At 32.3% G+C, this 17,227-nt stretch overlaps 3 protein-coding genes across 8 annotated transcripts; 2 read left to right on the top strand and 1 right to left on the bottom strand.

Annotated features, from left to right (window-relative positions):
- The first annotated feature begins 1,425 nt into the window (after positions 1–1,425).
- LOC130728992 (uncharacterized) lies at positions 1,426–7,132 on the top strand. Of its 6 annotated transcripts, none has more exons than XM_057580590.1 (5): positions 1,426–1,610; positions 5,830–5,898; positions 6,026–6,066; positions 6,173–6,194; positions 6,715–7,132. In XM_057580590.1, the coding sequence occupies exon 5, from the start codon at positions 6,737–6,739 to the stop codon at positions 6,941–6,943; it is 207 nt and encodes a 68-aa protein (XP_057436573.1). In that variant the 5' UTR covers positions 1,426–1,610; positions 5,830–5,898; positions 6,026–6,066; positions 6,173–6,194; positions 6,715–6,736; the 3' UTR covers positions 6,944–7,132. The 6 variants fall into 6 exon arrangements, with proteins under 6 accessions (XP_057436573.1, XP_057436572.1, XP_057436570.1 ...); XM_057580589.1 differs by lacking the exon at positions 6,173–6,194 and adding an exon at positions 4,249–4,379 and having other exon boundaries at positions 1,427–1,610; XM_057580591.1 differs by lacking the exon at positions 1,426–1,610 and adding an exon at positions 4,275–4,379.
- Positions 1,884–3,970, bottom strand: LOC130718137 (NADPH-dependent diflavin oxidoreductase 1-like). The gene is made up of 3 exons (XM_057568627.1): positions 3,634–3,970; positions 2,827–3,017; positions 1,884–1,996 (listed from the first exon to the last, which is right to left on the bottom strand). The coding sequence occupies exons 1-3, from the start codon at positions 3,693–3,695 to the stop codon at positions 1,884–1,886; spliced, it is 366 nt and encodes a 121-aa protein (XP_057424610.1). The 5' UTR covers positions 3,696–3,970.
- A 6,197-nt stretch (positions 7,133–13,329) lies between the features above and the next one.
- Positions 13,330–16,322, top strand: LOC130728991 (uncharacterized). Its single transcript, XM_057580585.1, has 3 exons — positions 13,330–13,523; positions 14,647–15,031; positions 15,861–16,322. The coding sequence occupies exons 2-3, from the start codon at positions 14,654–14,656 to the stop codon at positions 16,029–16,031; spliced, it is 549 nt and encodes a 182-aa protein (XP_057436568.1). The 5' UTR covers positions 13,330–13,523; positions 14,647–14,653; the 3' UTR covers positions 16,032–16,322.
- The last annotated feature ends 905 nt before the right edge of the window (positions 16,323–17,227 follow it).

The following is a 17,227-nucleotide window of genomic DNA, read 5'->3' as shown; positions in this document are numbered from 1 at the left end:
GGTCACCTTGGTGTCAAGTGGGATATGTCGACCCCTTCTCCTGTGACAAGTTTGAAAGGTCAAAAGTGTCATATAGGTGTTGTGTGTGATTTATATGAATTATTAACTTTGTCGTTTTTGCATGGTTGAAGTAGTTGTAGGAAAGAGTTAGTCTCATAATTAATCATATAGAATGTGTTTACCAAATGTTACAAATCTGAGGCGCGTAGCTGTAGCATTTTCTTTATTACGTGGCTGCTGTCAAACTATGGAATGAATCAAGTCATGTAAAAACACAAGAAGAAGTAAAATTGAAAGATATGACTGTAGCTGCCTGAGGATGTACTTGACGAGTCGTGTACATGGCTGCCGATTTGGATCATCTAATATGGCATAATAATGTTAGGCCGTAAAATATTATGTTTATTTTTTTTATAAATATTTTAAGGTCTCATATATTTAATATTTGCTCTGTTTCAATGTAGTATAAGTTATATTTAAACTAATTCTCTTAAATTATGAAAAGTAGTTGCTAGCAATAAATTTGTTTTATTGACTTTCCTTACCCATAATTTCTCTCTCCAACTTAAAAACTTTTTAAAATCATACTATGAGGTCAAATGTATATGGAAAAAAGGTAATTAATGCTTCATAAATATTGGAGAGTGACTTATATTTTGGGACAATTTTTTTTTGATAAAATGTGACTTATAATATGAGACGGAAGGAGTACATGTGAAGAAAGATAGACACAAAACTTTAATATAATGAAATATGAAAGCGTTTTCATATGAGATCATCATATGCAACACTTGGAAAAGTGCATGTTATACAACTAAATAGTTGACAATGATTGAGGTATTCGTGAATCAAACTATGAAGCTCTATAGCTCTTGGCTATCGTAGATTCGTGCATCGTTAAAAAGATTTTACCCTTAAATTTCCGTCAAATCCATTATCATCGTCTCCGTCACTGTTCGTCATACAACCACCAAGCTCTAAAATAGGAAGGACATCAATGTTTTTTTCTTTTTTATTTCTCAAGTATCCCACAACCAACAATCATCAAGACTCGAATATCACACTAAATGAGTAGATTTCACCCAACATCATTCTCCATACGTATCGCCTAAAGATCGAACACTAGATTAGATGTCATAGGAACTCAACTATCTATTAGTTGTGTTAGACCTTATTGATATCATAAATGTTTTCTTATGACCATTTTTACTAAAATTAGAGGGTTTATGAAATATTTTATTATTTTGATGATTTTTTTAAAACTATTTAAATTTATTAATACATTTTATATTAATTATCATAACCGTAAAAAAATCATTTTTTCTAAAAATTTAAAAAAAAATTCATTTTTATATTTTTATTACCATTGAAGTAATTTTGAAACTAAAAATAATAAAATAAAAACTATTTGCAAGGTGCAACCTTTACTTTACCTTTTCTTCCCATTCTCTCCCTCAATTGAATCAATGCACTGACCCTCCCTCTCTCGGCCTCTCAGTCGCACCCCTCCGCGCCGTCGCCTGTTTGATCGGAAGCCACACCGGAGTTTCACGGCCGCAGACTTCATCTCCATTTCGGGTCTCTCTATTTGCATCAATCTTTCGCACAAGGTAAATCACAAAATGAATCTCTTTGCTTGATTTTTATTTGCGGCATTGATTTACCGGACCCATCTACATTTTATGCTATGAGAAGTTTTCTTTTTATGCTATTTTACTCTGTAACATTCAAAGCTTCTATTTTTCCTGGTGTATTGGACTGATCACTGATGCATATTAGCTGTTTGATGAAATGCCTGTTTCAGTTTGAGTGTTCATTGACATGGCTGTAGGCTTAACTGAAGCCACTGTAACATAGGAATGTTAGATATATTAGTTTTAGATTTAGGAATTGGTTTTATTCTTATGGTAGCAGCTAGCTAGAGGAAAGAAAAATGATGATATTCCAGGATGCATTGAACGAGCACTCCCAATTTGAGCATCAAGACATGTTAAATCTGAAAGAGTCATATGTTAATCTAGTCAAATACAAAAAGAGCAGCTAAAATTTTCATATCAACAATGAAGCTAAAAAAGTGTAACTCATAATCAAACTCTTACAGCTACAACTCAACTATAATGAGCCATGCTAAGTATTGGAATGGAAACACCAAAGAAGCATTCTTACACCCTAAATATATAATTAGAGATAACACCAATAAAATAATATATATAAAGGTGTAAGATGATAGCTCAAATATGACAGGAATTAAGATGCTCTTTGCATGTCAAACACCAATAACTTAAAAGACTTTTTACCATAAGTAATTCAAACAAACTCACATCCCACAGCTAATTACTTGCTATAGATAGCAGAAAAGGGCTATGTAAAGTGATGAGAGCAAAAGGTTCTATCCATTTTGTGCTAGTTCATAACTTAATGAAAAGTTGCATATAATATGCATCCTATTCAATTCATACAAGTGGTAAATCATAGACAACAAAAGTAAGATACATACAAATACTGCCTGTGTTGCCACAAAATAATTACTAAGGGAACACTACAAGTCAACGAAGAATTTAACGACTTTGGGTGACAGAGTATTAGATAGTTAGTGTTTTAAATATGTTCAGTTATGAAGATTGAATTATGCTTCTATTATTGTACCGATGTAGTTAGTTATCACTGTTGCAGTTTCTTAGACTTAAGCATAGCTTGCTCAGCAAGCTGAAGCATTCTATAAGTACTTGTAATCAGAAGCACCAGTGAGATTGAATAACACAATCAGTTATAGCAAATCACTATTTCCATTTTCTCTCCCAACAGTGAACTCTATCATTGGGATACCTGAGGCAGTAGAAAAATGTGACCCAAGCTCAACATTTTCAATGTTGTGATATGTGATTTGGACTTTTGGTCGGTCAATCAATACAGTATCTTCAATCACAACATCTGGGCCATTTGGTAAGAATTCTGGTTTAGTCATATTTAACATTCTCCACAGAGAAGACATCCAAGGATCAAGAGAGCCTTCATAGCTGCAAATAATATAATCACAAACTCTTTAGTCACTTTAAAAAATCGTTGTACATGACAATATACAAAGAAGAAGAAAATATGAATTTTAATTAACAACACAATCATTTTATCAGGAAAAGATATTAACTACAAAGAATAAGGTAACCATTAAATATAACTGAGTTCTCCAAAGAAGGTAGTAACAAGCACTGATACAAACATCATACAGGTAAATTCATATAGAACTTCAGTCAAACAATCCGTGTTTTATCCATTCTGAATAAATAAAAACGATTACAGATACAGTTCTAGTTCATAAACAATTGGTCACCTAATCCTAGTCCTACCATCTAAGGATGCTATATTCCTATAAAAACAAGTCAGTTAGAGTCCTGAGTGAGCCTTAGGCATGTCCCACTACTCTAGAAAATTTTCATCTGCTAGTAATAAATTTTACTCCATGCCTAGATAATATGTTTTAATGGCAAAGGAAGCATTTATCGAAAAGAGCAGAGAAGTATTGTAATGCTTGAATGAATATCAATCACTGAAAAAAAGAAACAATATTCACACAGGATTTTCTAGATAAATCAATAATCTCATCATATCAAAGCTTTTCATATTTCACAAGCATACCCTGAAGGGTGCTGATCATCTCCCAAGCCTCTTTCAAGAATAGCCATTCCTCCAAGGTCCATTAATCTTTTATCCAGCTTCTTTGCAACAAACTGCAATGGTTCACATGTGAGTTTTGATCCAAAACATCAAACAAAGAAAATCAACATATCAACCAAGACAATAATTTCCATCAAAATTGTAGTGTTACTTGGTCATTTTTCCATATCATTCAGTACCTATTTTGCTCACAATTATCCAACAGCAAGATGTACAAAAATTCCAGCACTCAAGAAGTATTAAAATATTGTATCAAAATAAAATAGAGAACTACTAAAACACAAAAATCAAAAGTCAATAAACATGATTACGTTGTACTTCTGGTAACCAGAATCTCCCAAGCTGAAGCTTCATTGCAAAAAAATGCAAGATGATCCAGTATTACAGTTTGTCAAGGTCTAATATGCTTAACATGAATCATATTATAGCAAATAATAGGAAACTTCCCTTGATTTTAGTGCTATTTGTATTCCTCCTCCTATCTGTCCAATCCTTAGATCTCGGAGACTACAGTTTCAAAATTACTTCCATTGAGTATTTATTTCTTAAAATGATTGTTATAACATGTGCTTTAAGGTGGGCTCTATTATTCCATTTATATATTGCAAATCCTGGTTTCTGAAGAATGTTCCATATGCACTCTGGCAAAAAAAGATGGGATTATAGTTGTTCAATGAAAAGGTCGTATTCTCAAGAGGGTTCTTGTGGTATGCTTTCCTTAACCATTTCTTAAAGTTCACTGCCAAATTGCTTTAAGTAAATAAACTTATATTGTCAATAATCTTGATTTTCAACTTTCTTTCTGTATTATCACTTATTTGACCTTCTCTTTATTTAATTTTTTTCCTACCACGTTTACTTCTAATCTCTTATCAAATAAAAGGAACTCATAAATTAATTAATTACTAATAAAATAATTAAGTAACACATGGTGAATAGTGTATAAAAAAAATTGTATGCAACATTGGCATGTAGGTTTTTAACTTCCGTTTAAAAAAACTCATCCTTATTGTTAATTGACGAAAATTTCAAACTTATAAATAACATAAAATGATGAAATAATGATTCTTTCACAAATAACCATGCAGAGGAATATAGAGGTAGAAAAGAAGAAAATGAAAAAGATATTTGAAAGAAAGGAGGGTGAGAGAAAGTTATTGTAATTTGTATCTAGTGAGGAGAGCGCTAGCAACACTTACTAGATGTAACATTCAAGTTAATTAGAGAAGGATAAGTTTTTACGTATCACCAATTTGCAAACTGCAAGTGCAAAGTGCGTTTTGCTATTTGTGGAGGTAGAACCGTAGAGACTACATCATGAAATATGTTACACACGAAATGCATGTATTGTGATTTAATTAGCTACTACATAACTTATACCCCTCAATCTATTAACATATGTATTTTCATTTTCTTTACTTTGGCTTTAGTATAAGAGGATGGAGGCGTGGAGGGAGGGCAGCGGCGAAGGAGTGCGAATGGTGAAGAAGATGAGAGTGAGCCCTAGAATTGGAGATTTGGAGGAAGGGTAGGTTGTAATGAGGATATGTGAAGGGTACTTTGAATTTGAAATTTGAAATTGGTGCATTTAGAGGTATTAGATGTAATGGGTGTTGTGCACTCATTTAATGATTCTTTGGAAAGTGGAAATTGAAGTAAAATGTGGGGTTTGTGAAGGGAGAAGATGACAGAACAATGTGATGCGGATTTAATGAGGAACATAGTGGGAGAGAGAAAACGAAGGGGAGAAGATAGTGGAAGAGAGAAGAGATGGAGACTGAATAAAATAATCAAAAATATTAAAAAAGGGAAAACTAGAGGGATCAACTAGATATAATATTAAAAACTTTTAAAATGGTTCATCGGTCTTATACATTTCTTTAGTATTATATTGATCGGTCACATATAATGGTTCATCGATAAATCACTTTTAAAATAGTACACCTTATAACTATTCTTTGAAGTGGGTGTTGCTATCAAATTTGTTTAGTAATATACATTTTTCACTTGTGAGAATTAAGGTAAAGGCATTGGTTGAATTTTTTATTTTTATTTTAGTGTTTGGATACTCATTCCTTTTAAAAATGGGAAAACACAAAATAGGAAAATACTAGATAAAAACGTGAATAACTTTCTTGTGCTAACATTGCAAATCAGTGTGTGTAGCGTTGCCTGTCTCTCAAACACTCGCTCTCTCAATCTCAAAGGGAAAACAAAAATACTAAGGTAAGGTTTCATTCCTTTGAGTTTTGTTTGATTGTATGATTTGCTGCCATTCCTTTTGCTTATTGCTAATGTTTGATCTGATTTCATTTTTCCGTGCACTTATACTGTTTGTTGAAATTCCTCACAGACTCATTCACCGCCACCGCGACTCTCCGCCAACGTTCGCCGGTATCTACTTTCCTCTGCTACTTCTTCTCAAATATTTCTATTCCACTGCGTCATGTTTTGTATCTAGTTGAAAGAGCCCAATTTGTTTCATTTGTTTGTGCCCTAGCCCTAGCTGAGACTACTCTCTGGTAAACACTAAATTATTGCAGATTCCTTCTCTTGCTAATTTGTTCTGAAAATTTTGAATTGTTGTGTGTGTCATATCATATCATAGCCATAAGAACATTATGCTAATGATTGAAGGTCTTGTTTGTTTTTACTTTTTAGTGTTAGCACCCAACTTCCCTTATTAACAACCTCTTTTGATTTGGGCTCAAGTGTTTGTTTGTTTGCTGGGACATCCCTTATAACATATTTGGATCAGCTTTTCTCTCAGAATCAATTCTGATACCTAAAAGCTTCTTCCTATAATTCATTACGACTTCAGAATCAATTGTAGAAGGGTTTCCAAACATGCACTTATACTGTTTGTGGAAATGTTTGCTGTTTCAAGCCATGCTATTTTTTTGGACTGCCCTCATTAGAATTTATATTGTGTATCATTGTCACCTTATTGAACTACTCTTTGTTATCTCTGCACCTGTGTGATCGAGAGCATATTTGTTAAATTCTGCTAACTTTTCTTTTTTCTTTTAAATCTTTTTTTAGAGATTTTTCCCCATTCACCAAGATGGCTGGAGTTTTAGGATTTGCAAGCCTTCCACCCAAGGCAAAGAATTTCGTAGTTGCCGGGGGTTTGACAGCATTTGTCTTCGGGACCTACTTCTACACCATGAGAGCTGTTGGAGGTACTGATGAGCTGCAAGTAGCAATTGACAAGTTTGAAGCTGACAAGAGCAAGCAAGAGGGTGAACCAAGCGTGCCATCAAAGGTCTAGAGATGTTTTCTTGTGGAACAAAAACAATACTTTGTGTGTATTCACTATTTTGCTTTTCAGCATCAGAAGAAAAATGTATTTTCAATCTAGTGCATAATAAGTTCAGCCAGTTTTGTGTACAAAAACTGTGTGGTAGGGAAATTACAATTGAGGTTCTTTTTTAGCCTTGCTGAGATATTTTGTTGGCAACACCAATCTTGGATCATTATACATGTAAGTGAATCAAAGACAAAATGCCATTTCAAACTTAAAATGAAGTACTTTTAAATTTGTAAGCATATCTCCTTCATGCATGAAAGTAAACCCATGACAAAGAACAATGTTAATTGGTATTAAATGAAACAATGAACATATAAACATTAGGGATGTGAATTTTGGCTCACCCAATATATTTGAGTTTATAGTCTATGACCTTTATGAACTTTCAAAAATAAACCTTTATGGGAATTTTACTCTCTCCATGGAATTTGTGATACTTCTGTGTGTATTATACTATTTTTATCAGCGCACATTTTAAGAAAGCTTGAATGTGCTTTTGGCCAATCCATATCTCTTGTATCATTGGAGTGAATATGTTTTTGACCAATTTGAACGTAAATACAAAACATTTCTAACAAAAAAGATGGATTGTATTTACAACATCAACGCTTAAACAAAGTCTGGTCATTGTCAATTGTTCAGTCATAGAGATTGATCTATGTTCGTGCCTTAATTATGACTCAATTCCTTGCCAAGATATTAACAATGTTCCTAGATATCACGAAATGCAATTAAGTCAATAATTACACACAAGGCAATTACGAAATTATTCTGTACTTATTTAATCATTGTGACGTTAGTAGCACACATCGAGTAAGAGGATTAGGGTCAAAGAGCGGATTATCTTCACTTGGGTATTCTAGGGTCAAGTTAAAGTGGGTTACAATACAAGCATAATATGATTTCCTAGTATTAATATGTGAACATTGACACCCATTGTGGGTTTCTTGTAAGACTTTTCTCATTTCCTCAATTGAACTTTGATAAAGAAGTCTTTGGAAGAGACGAATTCATGCGAGAACAGGGGAACAAGGAACAACTCGAGTGAGGAAAGAAATAGAGAGAGATTGCATTTTTTGCTTCAAGATTCAAAACATTAAAATGCAAATCACATTTATACTCAAAATATTGTGTTGTATTGAAAATGAATTAACTATTGATTAGAGAAATAAAGATTTTAGTGGGGGCAATTGACAATTGCCCCCATAGTTCACAATGTAACTACGAAACGATTTTGTACTCATTTACTATATTGTGACGTTATTAGCACACATCTTATAAGAGGATTAGGGCCGAAGAGCGGATTATCTTCACTTGGGTATTCTATGGTCGAGTTAAGGTGGGTTACTAGCCTAGCATGGTTTCCTAGTATCTATGCTAACTCTAATAGAATGTGCAAGTATCTCAGAAAAGATACATGCATGTTTATAAACTAATTAAAAGAAAGGCTCATTAGTGAGATGGGGACTATGAAAGGTCACCTTGGTGTCAAGTGGGATATGTCGACCCCTTCTCCTGTGACAAGTTTGAAAGGTCAAAAGTGTCATATAGGTGTTGTGTGTGATTTATATGAATTATTAATTTTGGCGTTTTTGCATGGTTGAAGTAGTTGTAGGAAAGTGTTAGTCTCATAATTAATCATATATGTGTTTACCAAATGTTACAAATCTGAGGCGCGTAGCTGTAGCATTTTCTTTATTACGTGGCTGCTGTCAAACTATGGAATGAATCAAGTCATGTAAAAACACAAGAAGAAGTAAAATTGAAAGATATGACTGTAGCTGCCTGAGGATGTACCTGGCGAGTCGTGTACATGGCTGCCGATTTGGATCATCTGATATGGTATAATAATGTTAGGCCGTAAAATATTATGTTTATTTTTTTTATAAATATTTTAAGGGTCTCTTATATTTAATATTTGCTCTGTTCTAATGCAGTATAAGTTATATTTAACTAATTCTCTTGAATTATGAAAAGTAGTTGCTAGCAATAAATTTGTTTTATTGAATTTCCTTACTGATAATTTCTCTCTCAAACTTAAAAACTTTTTAAAATCACACTATGAGGTCAAATGTATGTGGAAAAAAGGTAAGTAATGCTTCATAAATATTGGAGAGTGACTTATATTTTGAGACAATTTTTTTTTTTTGATAAAATGTGACTTATAATATGAGACGGAATGAGTACATGTGAAGAAAGATAGACACAAAACTTTAATATAATAAAATATGAAAGCGTTTTCATATAAGATCATCATATGCAACACTTGAAAAAGTGCATGTTATACAACTAAATAGTTGACAGTGATTGAGGTATTCGTGAATCAAACTATGAAGCTCTATAGCCCTTGACTATCGTAGATTCGTGCATCATTAAAAGGATTTTACCCTTAAATTTCCGTCAAATCCATTATCATCGTCTCCGTCTCCGTCTCTGTTTGTCATACAACCACCGAGCTCTAAAATAGGAAGGACATCAATGTTTTTTTCTTTTTTATTTCTCAAGTATCCCACAACCAACAATCATGAGCCTATAATCTCATCAAGACTCGAATATCACACTAAATGAGTAGATTTCACCCAACATCATTCTCCATACGTATCGCCTAAAGATCGAGCACTAGATTAGATGTCATAGGAACTCAACTATCTATTAGTTGTGTTAGACCTTATTGATATCATAAATGTTTTCTTATGACCATTTTTACTAAAACTAGTGTATTTTACCCGCGCGTTGCACGGGAAAAATGTCTATTTTATTTGATACATTAATTAATACTTTGATTATTAAAAATATATTTAACAACGAATGAAATAGAAAAGTCAGAATTGATGAGTAAAGTGGACATAAAGACTTCTCTTCTAAGCCCGATTGAGACCAAGAGGAACTCGTTTCACATTCTTTGTAAATATGAAGACGATAACACAAATCATAGATATAAGGAATTATCAACATATTAATCTTAAAAAAAATTAATGTGATAGCAGCACAAATAAGGATTGTGTAAGATATATCATAAAGTATAACATTATTGTGTTTATTCCAACTAAGTAGGGATGACAATGGGTAGGTACTATAGTACCATCTCCATACCCGCGATTTTAAAAATTACATGTACCCGTCTCCATACTCACGTGGGTAGCAACTGAAGCTCTCCACCTTTAGACAATTCAATGTCATTATAGGAAGCTATCCATCTTTGCCAAAATCTAAATCTATGGATGACAATAAGTCTCAAAATCATAGGGTACCCGCAAAAAATATCGCAAAAAATATCCACTATGGGTAGGGTAAAAAATCGCTAAATGGGTATGAGGTTGAGTATAGATAATTACCCGCAAAAAATAGAGGGTATGGGTGCGGGTATGGGTACTATAGTACCCAACTGCCCATATACGCACACACATGTTATCATTATTATTATTATTATTATTAATATTATTATTATTATTATTATTATTATTATTTGGGAATATATTAACAAATTAACTTAAGCTATAGCTTTCAAACTCACTCTTTTTTAAAAAAAAGTTTGGGATATATTAATTAATACTCTAAAAATAAATAATAAATAAATTAAGATAAAATCAAGAAATAAACCACCTAAATCCTAATCAAATCTAAAATTTAAAAATGTATTTTTTTACTCTAAAAATAAATCAAAAATAAATTAAGATAAAATCAAGAAATAAACAACATAAATCCTAATCAAATCTAAAATTTTAAAATGTATTTTTTTGATGAGAATTAATCTGAGAATGACACATGTTATTTTTTTTTCCAATTAGTGAATATTCTGCACCCTAGAAGATTTTCTTTTCCTCAATCCTTTTGCTTTTGATTAAGAAGATAAAAGCAGGAATCCTTAAAGCATATGACATCTTACAATTAGTTGAAGAACAAAATCAATTCATGAAGAAGATTGAAACAGAAACCCAAAATGAAGTCTTGAAGAATAAAATACCATCTTTCACCAATTGGAAAGGACTGTGGTGAAAGAATTGTATTTAGTGTATTTGTGAATCTTGGGGTGGAGCCCTTGTGAAACAAAAAATCAAAGACACATTTCAGTCAAGAGAAACAAAAAATGGTGTATTGCCCCATATGTGCGCACCCCAACAAATTATCTATATAAGTAAGAAAAAAACAAAATAATTCTCCCACCCAAAATAATTGTGGTTACTTCACCAATAAACTTATACTAACAATCAATTTAAATTGAACTTAAGGAAATATATAGAGTAAAGTAAGATAAGTCACCCAATTGGCATACTAAAACATGAGTATATGCAAAACTAATGAGTTTGAGGAAAACATGAACAAACCTTAAGAATGAGCCAAACATACTCATGAAGATTAAATGTGAGCTCTTCATATGCTTTTATCAATTTGACTGACATGTGCATCAATAAAAAAAAAATTAGTAAGTTGTGCATCATTCACATACAGTGCAAATAGTATGCTTATACACACAGCTCAAACATGAAGAATAAAAACGTGCAAAATTTGAGAAATGAATATAAATTCAGGCTATCCTAAGTTTCGTAAATTTCTATAAATTATACCAAAATCTGGTTTAGAATGGTTTCACACGCATAGATTTCTACAAACTATACTAAAATCTAGTTTAAAAAAATACAAAAGCGGAAGAAGAACAATAGAAAAAACATTACATCAGAATCAAAACATTACGTCTTCAACAACGATTCGTCAAAGGGTCTATGCAAAAATTTGTAAACTTTTGGATCAAAACACACAAAATATGTGAAATTTAAGAATCCAGGATTGAATTACGAACAAAGGATAAACTGAAATGGTACAAACCATCAATCACAACATGGTAAACTCTTCTTCACGTAACATCATCTTACGGCATACCTCTGTCCTGATCGCGACATGTGGCAGAGGTAGAAATAGCAGCTATCAAATCTCTGCGTGTCCATGGTAGCTTTGTGAACCCTCAACACCAAATCAACTCCCTTTTCTTAGAATTAGCATTAAATAAATGATAAGATAAATTAAGATAAAATCAAGAAATAAACAACCTAAATCCTAATCAAATCTAAACTTTAAAAGGTACTAAATAAAGATAGATAAAAACTACCAAAATCTAGCAAATCACAATAAAAAACTCATAAAATCCTGAATTAAATAAAAATATGAAAATTCAATAAAAATACCATAAAAATTCATTTATACTCTAAATGTAACTCAAAAATAAAATAAAATATTTCATGAAATTAAAATTAAATAAATAATAAATAAGGATAGATAAAAACTATCAAAATCTAGCAAATCACAATAAAAACTCATAAAATCTTGCATTAATTAAAAATTCGAAAATTCAATAAAAATTAATTATTAGACTCTATAAATAAATGTAAAATAAAATAAAATATTTCCTGGAAGTAAAATTAAATAAATAATAAGATAAAATTAAGAAATAAACAACCTAAATTCTAATCAAATCTAAAATTTAAAAAGGTACTAAATAAAGATAGATAAAAACTACCAAGTCTAGCAAATCACAATAAAAACTCATAAAATCCTGAATTAATTAAAAATCTGAAAATTTAAGAAAATTTAATTAATATACTCTAAAAGTGAATCTAAAATAAAATAAAGTATTTTCTGGATTTAAAATAAATGATAAGATAAATTAAAATAAAATTAAGAAATAAACAACCTAAATCCCAATCAAATCTAATATTAAAAATGGTATTAAATAAAGATAGATAAAAACTAACAAAATCTAGCAAATCACAATAAAAACTCATAAAATCCCGAATTAATAAAAAATTCGAAAATTCAATAAAAATTAATCAATTTATTCTAAAAATAAATTTAAAATAAATTAAAAGACCAAATCTTATCTTTTAAAATAATATCAATAAATTATTTTAGAATATATAAAATTAAAACATATATCAATTGAAAATTATATCTTCTAAAATAATATCAATTAATTAGGTTAGAATATATAAAATTAAAATATATATCAATTGAAAATTATATCCTCTAACAAATTGACACGTGGAATAATTTTTATGAGAATTAATCTGGGAGCGACACGTCACTAACTTGGCCTGTGGGAGCGACACGTCATGCTAGAAGTTGTTCTTTTCTAATATATATATAGATATAGATTAGAGGGTTTATGAAATATTTTAATATTTTGATGATTTTTTTAAAACTATTTAAATTTATTAATACATTTTATATTAATTATCATAACCGTAAAAAAATCATTTTTTCTAAAAATTTAAAAAAAAATTCATTTTTATATTTTTATTACCATTGAAGTAATTTTGAAACTAAAAATAATAAAATAAAAACTATTTGCAAGGTGCAACCTTTACTTTACCTTTTCTTCCCATTCTCTCCCTCAATTGAATCAATGCACTGACCCTCCCTCTCTCGGCCTCTCAGTCGCACCCCTCCGCGCCGTCGCCTGTTTGATCGGAAGCCACACCGGAGTTTCACGGCCGCAGACTTCATCTCCATTTCGGGTCTCTCTATTTGCATCAATCTTTCGCACAAGGTAAATCACAAAATGAATCTCTTTGCTTGATTTTTATTTGCGGCATTGATTTACCGGACCCATCTACATTTTATGCTATGAGAAGTTTTCTTTTTATGCTATTTTACTCTGTAACATTCAAAGCTTCTATTTTTCCTGGTGTATTGGACTGATCACTGATGCATATTAGCTGTTTGATGAAATGCCTGTTTCAGTTTGAGTGTTCATTGACATGGCTGTAGGCTTAACTGAAGCCACTGTAACATAGGAATGTTAGATATATTAGTTTTAGATTTAGGAATTGGTTTTATTCTTATGGTAGCAGCTAGCTAGAGGAAAGAAAAATGATAATATAAAGCCTAAATTGTAAGTCTAGTTACACTGCTACTGGTACCAACGTGATGCGAAAAGTTTTAAATTCTTCTCATGTTTAGTTACTTTCAAAAGCTTAATTGCGTCCTCTAGTGATGTCTTTTATGGGTGCGTATGATATACGATGATATTTGATAGTAATACAAATAAGCTCCTCCTCGGTTTTGTTCCTTTGAACTGCTCTGTAATTGTATTAGCTTTTTCCATGGAATCAAACTAGTTAGGATTGAGAATGTAAAGTTGCTTTATGCAATCAATCTTATGAGTCAAATCAAATTTTCAAGTTGTCCAGGCTTGGATTCCATTTTCCACCTAGCCAATTTTGACTCAGCTTTGCTGAAAACATTTTATTAAGTTATCCAGTTGGAGTGGTGGCCTTTGTTCATTACATGTTATTGTTAGAATGAAGTTTTCAATGTTGCAGTTTTGTTTTTTTGGTTTCACATTGTCGACTGCGTTGTTAATGCTGCATTGTTATCGACTTTAAAGTGTTAATAGCCAAAATATTAGATTTAGCTCCGTGCTTTAAAGGGCCACTAAAGAATTGGTATACATGCTGACTTTAACCTTCAGCTTGTTTTAAATTCCTTATCTCACGTACTAAAATAAGCTTCTTATATTCCTAAACGGATAAACTGACAATTTGTAACATTTATTCAATTTTTTATAGTTTATTTTATTCAATATTGTCCTAGTCTTTATAAAATTCCTGTCTTGTGTTTTACTTTTTAGTCATCACCTATTTGGTTTTTCTGGTGCTGTTGTCAATCAGTTCAGTAATGTCGACCTTTTTCCGTTCATCCTTGCGCTCATTTGCCACCACTGCCAAATCTGCACACCACAACAATCATCGTGACAACCACAAGTTCCTCCCACCAACCTCGTTCCTGGGTAGCTGGGAGGCACCGAAGGACCCCAAGGAGGCTGAGGCCAAGCTTGCTCAGCTTCGCAGGGACTACGCGAAGCAGGTGAAGGAGCTTCGGAAGGAGTACATCGAAGAGATGGAGCTGATGCGCCTTGAGAAGCAGCGCAAGGATGAGGCTCGCAGGGAAGCCCTCAGAGTCGCCACCGAAGAGCGCAAGAGGCTCAAGGCTCAGGAGGCTGAGATCAGAGCCCAGCAACGCAACATTGAACAGCAACAATTTCGAGAAACCCTTGTATGTTTTTTCGTTCTTTCTTCCCCCCTGTTTTTTTATGAAGTGTGAAGTAAATGTTTTTTTTTCTTCTCCTTTTCCCCTTAAATGAAGAATCTGATTTTTGTTATTTGAATCCCAGCTTGTTTCATTGAAAATTTGTCTAGCATGGGGAGGCATTGGTGCTCTTGTGTTTGTTTGGTTTGTTGAATAAAATCTATTTATTGTCTACTGTTGTGTACTGCTGATTGCATGGTGTAACCTTGTCCTTCTCCAATAACATTGCACTATTCAATTATGCATGCCATTGAAGAATGTGAGAAGTTGAGATGGAAAGTATATTGATAATCCGAGCATGTTTTATTGAAAATATGATATAGATAAAAGTATATTTCCACTTTATTGGTAATTTTGAGTCTGTTGATATGTTGGTATGCATTGTTCTTTGAAATTGCTGTTGATTTCCTTTATCTGCAAGGGGAGGGGGATTTAACACATGTTAGAGAGTGCATGAAAAATATACATTCAAAGTTTCTCATTGTAAAATTAGTCTTTTGACTCTTTTCCAATTTCCATCATTATCATATCAATTATTAACCTTTTCGCCAACTAGCTAGACACTCAATTGTCTGGTCTTCGCAATGCAGTTATCTGTTGATTGATGCATTTGTAGTCTATACTGCAAATCTCTAGTTCAAGTCACAGTTTTGGAATTAATTTCTTGCCTTGTGTTTGAGAGAAACTCTAAGGAAACACATGCTTGCAGTGTTTGTTTCATGTTTTTCTTTATAGTACATTCTATTCTAACTTTAGCTGATCGTCATTGGTTGATTTCTCATTATTTGTTATTCAGTTAAAAGAAAGAGCAGAGAAACTTGAATACTGGAGGAGGAAAGTCAAAATGCACGAGGAGAAGAAGGCAGAGAAGAATGAATTATTGCGTCGACAAAGTTCGATGTGGGTTGATGAAGCTGAAATTGAGAAGCAAATATTCGATACCGTAATTGCTACAACGCATTTTTGAGCCCCTTGAAGTATATCGATACTGATTAGTAGAATCTAGTCCTGTGTGCAAAGCAGCATCATATAATTAGTTCTTGCTTTCAGAGTATCACACAAGTTGCATGGTCATGCATGGAAATAAGCCTTACATTGTCTTATTTGGGAATTTTGAAAGAAATACTTGCTATGGGGGTGCAAACTATGCTGTTTCTTTGAAGTTACTTGGTAAAACAAGTTGTGATTTTGGCTTTGATGCAGATACCTTTCTGGTTAGATTTGGACATTTTTAATTTGAAATAGGTTGTTTGGTTCATGGTTTCCTAACATTAACATGTAGAATCAGTTAACCTGGAAAACCCAGGCAATAAATGATTAGTGATCAAAAAATATGTTGAGTATGCTTCTGATGAATGCTCGAGGTTTCTTCCTGGTGATGCTGTTGAAAGCTTGATGGGCTTTTAAATGCACACAAATGCTGATTGAATATGTATTTATAGTTCATCACCCCAAAAAATGTTATTTTGAATCATACACATGTATGACCTAAAAAATACTAACTCTCTGATGTCTTCACTGATCATCGAAACAAGTTTGAGAGATATAAGGGATTGGACTTTGCAGTAACAAACATGGGCCTTTAATTTACTCTAACCTTAGGGTTTAGGGTTTAGGTTTGAGCATTAATTTTGGCACCACCTTTCTACATTCTTATACTCCCTCCGTTCCTTTTTAAGTGTCGTTTTAGCATACAACTCTCCAACCAAGATAGTGGATTATTAGAGTTGTTTTTCTCATTCTACCCTCTCAAATCTCAATCATAAAGTCATAAAGGTCTCCAACCAAGATAGTGGATTGTTAGTTTTTTTTTCACTCTCTCATATCATTAAACCAGCTACAACTCTCAACCAATCATAAAGTCATAAAGGTCTTCATAGTTATTAAGAAAGAAGAATTTTATGGGAAATGTGAAGTGGAGTTATTGAAAAAGTAAGGGTATAATTGACAAAATGGAACCTAAAACATCAAAACGACAGTTAAATAGGAACAAAAAATTTGTTCTAGAACGACACTTAAAAAGGAACTGAGGGAGTACCATCACTCATTTTGTAAAGCATGATTGTGGAAGGTTTGGTTTGAATTTCATAATCTTAAATGCAGCATGTAATTCTTCCCGCAAACATAAGTGTCGAAAATATGAGTGGTGAAAATGTTTGAGGA

Source organism: Lotus japonicus, chromosome 1 (assembly GCF_012489685.1).
Source record: "Lotus japonicus ecotype B-129 chromosome 1, LjGifu_v1.2".
Lineage (NCBI taxonomy): Eukaryota > Viridiplantae > Streptophyta > Magnoliopsida > Fabales > Fabaceae > Lotus > Lotus japonicus.
The sequence above is the reverse complement of the archived record's forward strand: the minus strand, read 5'-3'. Positions and strand labels throughout refer to the sequence as shown.